Source organism: Arctopsyche grandis, chromosome 5 (assembly GCF_051622035.1).
Source record: "Arctopsyche grandis isolate Sample6627 chromosome 5, ASM5162203v2, whole genome shotgun sequence".
Classification (NCBI taxonomy): Eukaryota; Metazoa; Arthropoda; class Insecta; order Trichoptera; family Hydropsychidae; genus Arctopsyche; species Arctopsyche grandis.
Window position 1 is genome coordinate 32,989,796 of NC_135359.1, and position 14,882 is coordinate 33,004,677.

The window sequence follows — 14,882 nt, forward strand, 5'->3', positions numbered from 1 at the left end:
GGTACAATTTTTGACGTGTAAACGTCTTTCCTTTTTGGACCACAGTATAGAGAGTGCATCCTGAGATTTCCTGGTTTAAAAGGTCTTGTTCGATAGATATTAAAAAATAATTGAATAATTTTTTTAAATGTCTAAATTTTGAAATTGACGGGGACAAATGACTCTCGGACTGGGACACCGGGACACAGACCTCGAAACTGGGACATGTCCCTGTCAACGGGGACGTATGGCAGCCCTAAACTAATCGCAATCTAATGTGTGGTAGCCCTGCAGTAACGTTTGACAGGTGCGTTGGCAGCAGTGCCCACTGGCGGCAACAGACAGCTGATATGCCGAAACGAATGAGAGGCGACGAGGACATGTGCGATGAAGACATGCGGGGGGCGCCGGGGGCGGAGGCCGAGCCCCTCCACAAACAGCACCGCGGCCCAAACCAGCAAATCATCCAACACGGTACATAACCTATAAACGTGCATATTTCCTTCTCAAAAATTCAGTATAGCGCTATCTCTTTCTAACACGACACTGCGCATGCGCGAGCAGAGACAAAAAAAAAACATGGCTGCTTTGGCAGCAATGCAACAATTTTTCATACATACTTATCAAAAATGTTTCAGGAAACTTTTTCAACAAAGATGTTTTGATGAATAATAACAACGAAAGAATACCAAACGGCGTCAATAAGAAGAAGAATTTAAAGCAAATGCTCATCGGAAATAATTTACATTTGTATGCCGACGTAGAAATGGCGGTAGACATCAGCTCACATTTCAATATACATATAGTAATATACATTACCCTTCATCGGTATTGATGAGTGATTGGTTTTTTTAGTCGCATCCGTCAGTCGTCAACGTGTGTGCCATGTGCAAAATTCATATGTCGGAAAGTGAGGCTGCTTGCAATTACTGTGAAGTTTCGCAGTGTTGCTCGTGTGCAATGGTTTGCTCCGTGTGCTCGTTGCCGACGTGCACTAAATGCAGTATCAACAGGTAATCGAATGCAACAAAGTATTTATGACATTATGTTATCAATAATGAATTTTTCATTTTCAGTTTCGCCGGTCACGACAGGGTGTTCTGTTTATCGTGTTGCCGATAAGTGCCTTTATATCTAGTATTTAATTTAAATCGAAAGATCTCAATATTTTTATATTAAATTATTCTGACTGTATACACGTAATAGAGAAGAATCATTTGTGCAATAATTATTATATAGAGATTGTATTTATTTTGTTGATATGTACTTTTTTGACTGATTTTAAATCAAATTTATATACAATATTTTAAAATATACATGAACAATGATTGTTAACTTGCGTTCTTTTTTTATTATTTCCCATTTTGGATGTGTATATGATTCACTAAAAAAATAACGGATTCGATTTTATAAATCTGTATTAACGAGCAATTGGGAAATAATTATAAAATAATAAACTGATTTTTTTTAAATAGTTTGTAGTTTAAAATTTGGTCAATAGATGGCACTGAATTAAAAAAAAAATGGTTTGCATCTTTGTTAAATATTACAAAATTAATAACATTTCGAATCATATCAGATATTAATTAATAGTTTATTTTATTATTAAATATAATTTCAAGATAAAAACATGTATGTATGTATGTACATATATAGAATACAAATAGAGTTATTTTGATGGAATTATAGGTGAAGAATAATAATAAAATGAAAGAAATTCCAATAAACCAATATATTATTAATCAACATTAAAAAGCACTTGTTTTTTGTAAAGTACATTGATTATTATTTACACGACAATGTTCAATTGAAAAAAAAATATATGCTGTAGAAACATAAAAAAGACTACATTAATTTTAATTAATTAAAAAACAATAAATCAACAAATTATACTTACAACATAAGTATTTGTGCTGGAAAGGTATTTAATTATAAAGAACAAATTTCAAAAAAATCAGTGCGCCCCATTATTACAATTAGAACTATATCAACCAAATACACAAAGCACCAATGTCGTAAAACAAACATTACATATAAATATGCAAAATTGAACTTTGAAACAACAATCTACAATTTAAATTTACCATTGGAATGTTAATAGATACATATGCGCGGTGAACTCAAATCGAATTATTTCACAATTAGCATTCGAAATTGTCATACTTTCAATCGTAACAGAGATGCCTCGTGTGATATAGTACATAGTTTCATTTGCACCATTCACAATCTTCAATACATACAAAAACGATTATAATATAAATAATAAAAAAAAAGCTAAAATTGAATCGGTGCAAAATTTCATATCATATAATAATAAAAATATATATATAGATAAAAAACACTCTTCCCACAAATGTGTGTCATTTGATACAAATCCATCTTATTTGTAGTAGTTAAATATAAAAATAAAATCACATCAGAGCACTTCAGAACATATTTCACGGCACTGTATATTATTATTTATTTATTTACTTATATTTTATTCGTGTCGTCTGGGTAGGGGGGGGGGCTTGTGATGTTTGCCGTGCTTTCGAGGACACCCATTACGCAAATATAAGCCTATAAATGACGGTGGCCAGGATTCCTATAATGAGTGGTACGACCCACGGACCCAGTGAACTGTAACAAAGCAACACCCAACATTCAGCCACAAGGAAGAATAGAATAGACAAGCAAAAAACACGCCACTCTTCACGACACGTTTACACCGGCTCCGTCGACAGTGTAAACACTACGTAAGAATGTAAAAATATATATAAGATAAATAATAAATATATATAAGAGTCAAAAACACGACTAAAATAAAGCATCGTGCATTTAAATAATCTATCAAGTGGTATATATAGTATAAACGAGGATATATTTCAAGTAAGAATCGTCTTGAATTTATTATTGATTGACGAAAACATTGTTCACGTGTGCTTATTCATGTGTGTTTGTATTTTTCCGTACAAAACGAAGACTAATTTGACGATCCCTCGTTGAAAAACTTCCTCCAGTGTCTTGAAACAGTCTGGTAGATATCATCATCAGTCCCCGTGTCACTTCCGTTTTGGAGTTATCAAGAGATGAAAGCATCAGGTCCAGACTATACGGAAGACGATCCAATACTTCACTTCAAAGCTTGTATTTTCAGTCTTCGAAAGACGACCGACTATCAAACAACGAGCGATAAATCGTCTCGATGAGTTGTGCAACCGGTTGCAATTGAAAAAACTCACAAACGAAGCGAAATCCTCTTAAAAACCATAAAATACCAATTTATTGCTAATCAAAAGATAAATCGCCCAACTTTGGTCGTAGAAAATGTCTTGTCGAATGCATTTTTGAGACCAACATAACAAAATCAAAACGTCCGGTTTACTAAAATTCAATAATATATAGTCTTGAATTTATTATTGATTGACGAAAACATTGTTTATGTGTGTTTGTATTTTTCTGTACAAAAAAAGACTAATTTGACGATCCCTCGTTGAAAAACTTCCTCCAGTGTCTTGAAACAGTCTGGTAGATATCATCATCAGTCCCCATGTGACTTCCGTTATCAAGAGATGAAAGCATCAGGTCCAGACTATACGGAAGACGGTCCAATACTTCACATCAAAGCTTGTACAAATTTGTCATTTCCTTTGATCAAAATGTTACTGAAAAATAACATCTTGAGACTTTTCCAGCTAGGTTGTATTCCGAAGCATCAACTTGCATCATTAATATACATGCAGACGATTCTTACTTAAAAATGATCCTCATACATATATAGTTATTTGCTTAAAACGAATATAATAGACCACTTGTTAGACACATCTAATTAACATAATAAAACTAAAAAGGAGTGCGTAAAGTAAGCAGAAAGTTTTTTAAGATTCAAGCGTGCTTACGTGCTAAAACGTTACCGCGGGTTTAAGATATTTGAAGTCGAGTTCTTATAATTAGGAATTCATTTATGAATATACACATCGAATAGATCAATGATTTTAATTCATGAAGAATTCTTTTATATATTTACCTGATGACCCATAAACTAAAAAAATATGCGAGGATCAAGCTTCAATCCATTTTAAATAGTCTAACAAGTCTTCATTACTTGAAGTAAAGCGTAAAATTCATTAAAAAATAGGTCGGAATCACCGGAATAGACACGAGTGCAAAAAACAGCAAAGAGACGAGCAGAAGCATTGGTATGTAGACGTCGGAAAGTGTGGTTAAATCACTCGTACTTTGGATTCAACCGCGTAATACTCTTCTTCGAAGACGCCATCAAATTCAATCTTTAGCCAAACATTAGCACCGACAAAAACAAACAAATTCCGCAAAAGAAAACGGCACTAAAATATTTCTTTATTTAAACGAATTAGTTTAACAATAGGTTAGAGATTCAACAATAGATTAGAGATTCAACAATAGATTTAGAGATTCAACATAAGCAATTTGGGAACATTAAACTAATAAAAAAAAAGAGGCTAAGCTCACATGCGAATAAAAATATTCTACAAACAATAAAAAAGAGAGAGCACTTGATAGAATTAAAAATATTTAAAAAAAATAAAGATTAACCTTTATGTATATATATATGTATATACGTATTTTTCATATTGCAAAGATTTTATATTATATATTTTTAACAACAACATGTAATTCTATATTACATATATTTGGACCCCATCAATATTAAGCAACAAAAGTATTAAAAGTTCGAACTATATTCGATATTACAACACGTCGTTTGTGAACCAATTTTCATAACAATATATACCTAAAAAGCCTCTATCAGACAATAAATGCAACTTCTATAACATTTCCACAATCCAAAAGGATGGAATGAGAACCGAACTGTTCGTTCTTTTAAATCTAAGACATTTTGCACCTGTTGTTGCTGGTCGACGCGTCGTCGCTCCAGTTCATTTTAGTCTCCTTGGTATTCTTGCGTTCCGACTCGACTAGTTCGCCGACCTTGTACTGCTTCATCAAGGATCTGCGAAAAAGGCACACAAATACGATCAGTAAACGTGTCCGATATGAACACCACAAGTATTGCAGCGAACGTATAATATAACCTGGCGTCCGAGCTGTGGCCGACGTCTTCGAACGACTCCGAGCCATCTTTGCCGGCCTGATCCAGCAGGACCTCCTCACCGCCAGGATGCTGAAATCAAAATTCAAACCACGTAACTATTGAGATTGTCATTATTATCACGCCAGTTCAAAGTTCGTATAGATAGATAGACAGCTGTCACTTTGCTCACGTGCGTAAAAACGCTATAGAATTTACATACATAATAAATACGTCATAATTTCCGATAATACGTTTCATATCCTCATGCAATGAAATTGATTAAAGTTAATATTCGTAAACGTATTACAATTACTCGACAAATTAAACAAATTAATTTTTAAATGGGTGCAATTTATCTATACATTAAGAAAAAAATACTTTGTATCATAAAAAAAATGTTTGTGCATTAAACCAAAGTTTCTAATGCAACCTGTATCCGTCATTTAGAAACGCACACAATTTTTTTATAATGTACACAAACTTTTTTTAATGTACAATTTTTTTTTTTAATATTATAAAATAGACGTTTAAATTGTTCCCTTTTTAAATCTACCGATTTCAGATGCAAAGTTGATTTCTCGTCCATATTTTGATATATTTATTTATTTATTTAGTTACATATTAGCCACAGTGACATTACATAATACTCTAACGCAGGGGTTCCCAACCTTTTTGTTCCCTAGAGCGCATTCTAAAATATCGATAAAATAGGCGGGCACCACCTATTTTTTCTAAGGATATTTATAATTGGACAATGGTAATAAATAATAAACAAAAATAATTTCAAAATAATAAAATTATTGTTCAAATTACATACACACAAAGAAACGTACATACAAAATGTAATACCAAGTAAACAAAAAACATACATACAAAGAAAACACTGTCAGTGTGATATTTGGCATTGCATTTCATTGGCCAGTGCCTCATAATTAGGAGAGTATGACGATATTCCTGTTAGCGAAAAATCATAAAGATGCTCATCGGTGAGTGAAACAATGATTCGCATAAATATGTCGAACCGAAAAATGATTTTATATGCCGGTTTTTTTTTTCAAAAATGGGAACTTTTCTCTGTCCACTGTATTCCAGAAGTCCTCTGATAATAAGGATTTTAGTAAAATATCATTATTAAGGTCCAAAATTTCTAACTCTAGTTCTTCTGCCTTCCCTTGAACAAGATCTGCAATACATGCGGCCATTTCCATTACATTTATTTGGCAAGTAAACGGATTGATACAGAAGGAGACAATTGGATCGATATTTGTAAACTGTATAAATCTCTCTTCAAACTGTTTTTGTAGCACTTGAAGGTGCTTAATAAATAATGTCACGTTTAATTCATTGTCCTAGCATTTTCTCCAGATGTGGGAAATGCACGAGAGACTTGATCTGCATATGTGATATCAACAAAACCAATTTTGCTTTAAATGAGTTTACAGAGCTTATTAATTCAGCCATATTTTTGTCTTTTCCCTGCAACTACAAATTTAAAGAATTAAATTTTTACATTGTGTCTTTGAGAAAACACAAATCCACCAACCAGCAAGAGTCAGTTAGTTCATCATAATTTTCACTTTTATCGTTTATAAATGTTTTTATTTCTTCAATTAAGCTCACAAACCTTGCAAGAACTTTACCTTTACTGAGCCAACGTACTTCAGTATGCACGATGAGATCATGTTCTTTATCTTCAGTATCTTCTAACAGGGCCTTGAAAAGTCAATGTTGCAATGGAGCTACTCGAATAGAGTTGATTATTTTTTTTATAACTATTTTCATAACGTGTTCAAAGGGCAGTATTTTACAACACAGAGCTTCCTGATATCCGTTAGCCTCTAGACAAGGCGCGACAAGTACAAGGACGAAAGCTAAGGAACCACTCATATAAGCATAATACATAACACTATATTTATATGTATAAGAATTAGCGAGACATCTATGTATGTTATAGAAAATAAATTTTTGAAATCATATTCAAATAGTGGGTAGGATGGTTTTTGCCAATTTGATAGAGGAACTGCTTCAACAATGAAATAAGATAAATTGGCAAACTTTGATAGGAAATGATCGACTAATCTATGTAATAGTCTGACCAACAGCATTAAAGATTATACTCAGAATAAATTCTTTTCAATCCTGGTCAGCTCATTGGATCAAATCCGGCGACCTCTCGGTGCTTAGTATCAACACAACCATGCTGCTGGCTGTATATACGTATATATGTGTATATTATGCATACTATTCTTATGTCTGGCCGTTTAAAATAAAATAAAAACCTATAAATATGCTGCAGACTGAGCATCCAATATAGCCTTGCTCTTCACAATCTATTCTATTCAGAAACGTGACCTAAATAACAATGAAATCGCTCGCCGACTCGAGCGAGCGGGGAAGATCCTTTATTAAAAATTCCTGAAGAACATCTGAATTATCTAAGATAAATAAAAAAATATATCGTTGCACTAATATATATGTACATACTTGAGTAGATAAGGTGATAAGATTCAAACGGTGATGCTCAAAGTTGTCTTATTGTTGCCGAGTCATGTCAGCAACAAAAGATCATTACGATTATAATAATAATACATTTCCCAATGTCGAAGTTTAAACTTGTCCATTGTGAGATAATTTTGTAACAAAACAGACCTGGTTTCAATTGCAGTGCAAGTTTTACAATTTGCAATTTGACAATAATAGCCAATGACATCATTTCTGAACAATAATACATTGTGTTTAGTTCAGTTTTCTGAGCCGAAAAATTCATATAATAACCTATAAAACCTGTGACATTATTTGATTGTATTTTCAGTCTTCGAAAGACGACCGACTATCAAACAACGATGAACATAGTCAACGAGCGATAACTTGTCTTGATGAGTTGTACAACCGATTGAAATTGAAAAAAAACCTCACAAACGAAGAGAAATCCTCTTAAAAACCATAAAATACCAAATTATTGCTAATCGAAAGATAAATCGCACAACTTTGGTCGTAGAAAATGTGTTGTCGAATGCATTTTTTAGAACAACATAACAAAATCAAAACGTCCGATCTACTAATCGATAATATTTTCAATTCTCGAAAGACCTACTTACTAGGGATTGCATTTACCGGTAAACGGTAAATAATTTCTTCCATTGCCGGTTCAAGGTCTGTTCATACCTAGTCATCACGTACCGACTTCACAGGTATCCGGCCAAACGAAAAGTATTCTTTGGTACATTTTGTATGGGTATATTCATACCAACCGACACGTTTACGCCACGGCAGGCTTACAGCAGTACCCGACATTTCCTGTTCATACCTTACAGCAACATCCGTCAACGTATCGTATCCGTTTTTTTGTCCATCGTGGAAATATACACGCGAATTACGTGCCATGAGTCTGCCACTTTGCTGTTTTGGACCAATTATCGATAGTGACAGTTGACAGCTGTTCAATCTTTCGACATGGTTTTGGCGCAAATATTTAAAAAAAAAATTAATTTTTTACGGAAATATTTAAAAAAAATTTGTCCATCATCCACAAGCTCCTTATACAGTGTCCAAAACTCTCCTTCGGTTTTTCTATTTTTTTAACATGGGATGCACATCAAAACTCCTCCGTGCTTTTGTATTGCCTTCTTGAGCTTCTTCTTTCAACAAAAACGCGATTATACATCATTTTTCATTCGATAAACGCCGAAACATTTTTGCTGACTTGTATTCTGACGCGTAGCTACGAATGCACGTGTATGCATTCATATTGTAAGTACTCGACAATACGACGTAAGCAATATTGCGCCGTATCGTCATGGCCTGTAATGTATAAGTAAGCCGATTTTGGCTTGCACTCGGCCAAAGTGCTGTGAACGTGACGTGACCGCGACGTGTAGGTAGATATGAATAGAAATGTAATAAAATGACATATTTGAAACGGAGTCGTGCAGTGCTGAAGCCATGCAGTGCTGTTAAGTATGAACAGACCTTTACTGGTAAAGAAATAAAAATTAACGTGGATTAGATAACTGTATGCGGTTACTTTTTCTAAAAACGATAACGTAGATTGAACTGTAAATAATTAAAAATAATTCTCAGGTGAATAATGTCATATAAATGCATTGAGTACATTCTTAATAATTAATAATCATAATTGAAACATCTGTCTTGTAGCATTAATTACGACTTGGTTGGTCTGTGTTGCCACTCTTAAGCATGCATCAGTGTAGCCAATCTCACAAATGCATCAGTGTTGCTACAAGAAGAAAACTCGCTCGGGAATCAGGAAAGTGGTGATGCCAGTCGTAAAAAATGCTGTTAAGCAAATTTTTTGAATTACTTCTTATCAGTAGGGCGAAAAAAAACCGAGAGGCACGCGGCACGTGTTTTTTTTAGATACTTTTGAACATGCAAAAAAACGCAAGCACGCCTAGTCATACCCGAGGGACGCGGTCCCAAAAATCCCCCCTCCCTGGAGTGTATTCGGTGAATCCCATATTTAAATAAATGTAGGAGAAACTTGTCGAAATAATAATGAACTACATAAGATCGTACGAATAAACAATGAACTAAGAACGTCCTTCCTTGACTGGAAGCCACGAAAACGTGCCGTGCCGTTCCTTTCAGTGTGTTTCGCCTGTAGTCGTTGTGAAAAGAGTCAACAAGTCAATTACCTCAATTAGTTGTCAACGATTCAATTACATCAAGCTATACAATTAGTTGGCAAACGTCGCACATATGATTAGACGAGCTAATCTTGTATAATTGTACATATATTTCTTAAAAACTAGACTTTTCGTACTATGTAGTACGAAAAGTGCTAGTTTAATGTACTATTTAACATGACGGTCGGGAAGGAAGTAAAGTGGTAGCTACCGATACGATCGAATTGGTCTCAATTTACAGGATTGACGACCTAAACTCGACCATGTCGAAGAGCTTCTACAGTACAATTCTACGGTACAATTAAGTGCGGAGCGGGGCGCGTAGGTGGACTACAGCTGTAACAGGCGTGTTTTCATGTCGTTGCTAATTAATTTTTTGTAACTGCAAAACACGTGCCGTTTACATCTCTGCGTGCTTTCACCTTAACCATTTTACGAAAACTATTCATTTCCCTTATTTCTGGCCAAAAATTCCTAATAGTAGTTATTTCGAAAATTGGCAGTTTACGGGTAAAAATCGACAGCTTTCAGGGAATCGGAGCTGTCCAACGTGTATTTATATTTTATTTTTATTTTACACATATACCAGGAAGGCCTAACAGATAAACCCAATGCGTCTTCCCGGCCAGAAACATTGTACATTTGAAACAAGTATTATACAAAGTAAATAATACATATCAATTAACATCCACCGAGACATCTATGGTTCAATTATGTAAATTTGCAGCATTTTATACAATTCAAGAGTGGTAAAAACCCGAAATTTGCGAGAAAATGGGTAAGGTTGCCAATTTGTTGTAACCGATTCAATGAGAATCAGATAAATGAGCAAACTCTGATAGGAAACGATCGACCTGTAGTCACAATCCCAACGTCTGGCCAACAGAAACCAGTGGGATTTGAACCCGTGACCACTTTGTTCAAAGGTTATAATGAACTAAGAAAGAACCATGTTTGATATATATATAAATATACATATATACATAAATGAATTAAGAATGAACCATGTTTGACACGAGGTCATGGCCTAATTCGACTCGGCTTCTTTGCGAATGCGATAACCCAACCGGCCAATACCAATAAAAATGGTTTATCAATACGCTACTACATTTTAACTCAAAAGCATCCACAAGCAATCCGATCTGCACGATACTATCAAAGGTCAAACTCTGACAGAGAAGGCAAAATCACCGTGACAATGGGGCAAAGTAAAAAAGACATACATATCATTAATGTATATATTACACATTTTAAACGATTGCATTACATGAAATCTGTTTGTCAATCGCAATCAATATAATGGCAATAAAATTTATATTTACATACATTAATTTATATAATTCTATATTCGTAAATATAGCAACGTGTATTGATGATATATAATAGCAATTTCAATGAACGTAAGCTGTTTAAAGTCCAATAATTGAATAGATAAAAATGAAGTCTTCGTATATATATGTACATATAATACATAATTTGAATAATGCCAACAGGTAATATTATTTCACAAATCAAAGGTGAAATCACGTTTGCGTTATCTGTTTCGTTGTATCGGTGAAATTGATAAAAACATTACTGAACATCTTCGGGTTGATAACAAATCGATTTTTTGATAATCATCGAATGCAATCAATCAAATAATTCATTTCTTAATTGCAATCGTTCAATAATTATCATTGTAGTGTTCAATCTAACTAAGGATTTTGATGAAACTTGGCAAATCCGGTGGTTTCGTTTGCGAAAAAGCCATTTTGCTAGGTCGACTTTTATGTAGGGGAGATAAATTCATAATGAAATTTAAGAGTGCATGCTAAAACCCTGTATATGCAGTATGTAGGTAAAAAGATTAGGAACAATATTTCGAAATATCATTTCAATACAGATTACAACAATCCACGAGCATGAAAATCGGAGGAACTCTTTCGCAACTTCAGTTTTTATTTGGTTTTAAATAACGTAAAAGCAACTCTTATAATCGCCGTGACGAATTTAATTATCTTCCAGATACGAGGTCAACATAACCAGTGCCACTATAAAGCCTCACGCTACCAATTTGTTCAATTGAGCAAAACTACATACAATTTATCATTGCACTTCTGATATTTATATACATTTCCGATTTCCTTTAAATTTTTAAACCATTTCAATTACTTTTTAAATTCCCCCTCATTTATTAATTATTGATGTTAATTTTATTCATTTGATATAATTTATACAATTGCGTAGCAAAGAAATTTGCAAACAAAAAGTTACTTCTAATAGCATGAAATATGTATATGTATATATACTGATTAGCGAGATATACTGTATGGAAGTCAATCTATCAGCTAATAGTTCTATCAGCAACTAGTCTATATGAGCAGGCGTATAAAGTTCAATTTTATCTGTCCGACAAACTGAATGCCAAATTATTTAAGCAAATTAACATTATGCAAGATACATACAATAATTGGATTTCAAAATGTCAATATGTATCACCCGCCATTTTGAATTTTAAAAAATTCGATTCATAGTAAATAAATTTAAATTTTTTACAGCATTAAACTCAAAAATCAAGGCTCTGCAGTCAGAGCCGGCACTCAGCCAATAACTTCAATTACTATAAATATTATAAACTTAAAATATCAACAAGATAGAAATAATTTAAAGGGTCAAAATAAAATAATGAAATAAGGTTTGAAAAAAATATCTAGCTAAAACCTTATCAGCACCAAGTTAGTACATGAAGAATACAAATAAAAATTTTCAGCTTGATCAGTAGTGTGGAAAAAATTGTATGGTCACAACATTTTTGAATTTTTTAAGAAGATAAAATCCCACTTCCGGTTAGTAAAATTTATTGATTTTATTTTTATTTTCATCGCATTTATACAAGGATTATACTTGAATTTTCTCGTGAAAAGCACACACGTTTAAAGGGTCGAAAAAAATAGTGAAAGAAAAATCGACCAAGAGTAAACTGCCACTTCCGGTTGACGGGTGCTCACTAAATTTATAATATAGCTTGATAATAAACTGAAATTTCTAGATATAAAATTCTAGTTCAATACATCCAAAGATTTTTGAAAAAAACAAAAAAAACCTCGATTATCTAGGGTAAAAGTAATACTTCCGGTTAAGATAAAATTATTTAAAAAATACAGCTGTATAAAATTTATAATTTTTATTACATGTAAAAAATATCAGTCTGATTCGTTGATCGGTTTAGGAGATAATTGAAAAAAAAATTCGGAAAAAAAGGGGAGGAACTATTTCCGGTCAACTTAAAATTAAGAAAAAAATTTAGCATTTCAGAAACTGATACGAAGTTTCAGTTCGAAAGGACTAACGGTGTTCAAAAAATCCCCAAAATACACATTTTTTTCTATGGTAATTGGATTATTAGTCACATTGCGATCGCCCAAAAGACGATTTTCGCCATGAAAATCGCGAATACGGAATATTTGGCACTCGAGTTCTCCTTAGAATGATAGTTATCGTTAGTATGATGTACTTTTCGGCCGCCAGATGTTCCGTCATAGAGATTTTAGTGACTTTTGGGCGAGCGCTTTGTGACCAATAATCACCGAACCTTTTTCTAGACCAGTGATCGATTCCGAGTTCGAATCAGTCAAAACCTCATATCTATTGTTACTACGTACATAGAGTAAAAAGTTCATTTACATCAGCTCACTATATACACATGTATATGCGACACTCTACATTAGTACTTTGAAGATATTCGAAAATTAACTCAAAATTAAATTAATATAACTCGAGTCCTGAAAATAGTACAACTAACGGAAAACTAGCGTGTGAGTTAATAATAATAAGAAATGCAACACTCGGGGGGGGGAAAACAGCGCCATCTTGTTTCGGCGATCAAAGTCCAAAAAGCATGGCTGTCACCCAGCAGTGTTTCGACGCAATTTCGTGGGGTTGAAATGAGATGAGTGCGCATGCGCGGCGATTCATCTCGCGAACGAGCGGATGCGCAATGTGTGGATGCGTACGTGAGACGTGAGACGTGAGACGTGAGACGTGTCCATTGACAGTGCAACAGTCCGATGAAAATGTGGAAAATACTCGTTTGAGCGTAGGTGTGTGACCTTGTAAAGGTGTGTGCGTGAATGAATGGGCGAGTGCGAGTGTATGCGAGGTGTGGCAAGTGACAAATGAGTATAGTTTCTGACCTCTCCGAGGAACTTGGTGACGTCGTAGACGCTGTTGTGGATGATGATCCAGGTGCTCTTGTTGTCGCAGTGCTCGCTGACCTGCGCGCGGGTGTACTCTTTTTCGGACATCGCGAATACCGGTCGAGATCTCTTTCTCAATTCAAAGCTCAATCCACTCGCACGACCGACCCCGCCGACTGCCAACTGCCAACTGCCAACTGACGGCTGACAGCGACGTTCGTGCGCTAAACCGTTTCTATAGCGGCCATTAACGATTCTCGATCGAGTGTTTCAAACTTAAACCCGTCTGGCCAAATTTATGCCGTTTCGTATACAAAACAATGTAGGCAAGGAAGGTTGTTGACCGTATCTCGGCCTATCGAAACACAGTCGTGTTTGTCGGAAGCAAAAACTGGTCACACCCAAAAATTCGACCAATTTTTAATTTTTGGGTGTGACCAGTTTTTTCAGATAGATAGAAGTATATAGGGGGGTTGGAGGTTTTGGACCATTTCCCAGCCTATGGAAATTCAGTTGAATTTTGAAGAGGATCTTTATTACTCGATTAATACAGGTGTATTTGTATGTACAGCGAAGTAGGTAAAGGATTCACTGAAACGAGCTAGGTCGAGTTCCTGAAGCTCACTGGCATCTGGGGACGATGCACTGGTTTATAAAGGTGTTGCTTGAGCAACGCGTAGCTGGGCTGGTGAGATCACGTTCTGGAAGATTCCGACGGGGTCGAGGTCTTCCTTTGTGTTCGATGTTTGATGCGTAGTTGCGTAGCTCCTTGGGATTTCCCGTGTACTCGTGATTGCGTATCTGGAGCGAGTTGAATCGCCTTTATGGGTAAGCTGGACGAAGTATTTCGGCCACGGCTAACTTTCGTGTACGAGAAGAGGACACGATGATGTCATTTGTACAGATTAAGTTCGATGGGGGAAATAGGTGATATCACAAGTCGTGCTATATCTCTACAAGTATATTATTGGTATAGAAGTTGTAGGCGGGGTAGGTAGTGTTGACCGTATCCCAGCCTAACGAAACACT

General features: G+C 34.8%; 2 protein-coding genes across 2 annotated transcripts; one reads left to right on the forward strand and one right to left on the reverse strand.

Annotated features, from left to right (window-relative positions):
• The first annotated feature begins 259 nt into the window (after positions 1-259).
• Positions 260-1,319, forward strand: LOC143911829 (uncharacterized). Its single transcript, XM_077430887.1, has 4 exons — positions 260-453; positions 618-751; positions 835-992; positions 1,056-1,319. The coding sequence occupies exons 1-4, from the start codon at positions 330-332 to the stop codon at positions 1,099-1,101; spliced, it is 462 nt and encodes a 153-aa protein (XP_077287013.1). The 5' UTR covers positions 260-329; the 3' UTR covers positions 1,102-1,319.
• Positions 1,320-1,555: 236 nt separating this feature from the next.
• Positions 1,556-14,046, reverse strand: LOC143911686 (cytochrome b5-like). The gene is made up of 4 exons (XM_077430683.1): positions 13,851-14,046; positions 5,034-5,122; positions 4,844-4,951; positions 1,556-2,598 (listed from the first exon to the last, which is right to left on the reverse strand). The coding sequence occupies exons 1-4, from the start codon at positions 13,959-13,961 to the stop codon at positions 2,523-2,525; spliced, it is 384 nt and encodes a 127-aa protein (XP_077286809.1). The 5' UTR covers positions 13,962-14,046; the 3' UTR covers positions 1,556-2,522.
• Positions 14,047-14,882: the final 836 nt, after the last annotated feature.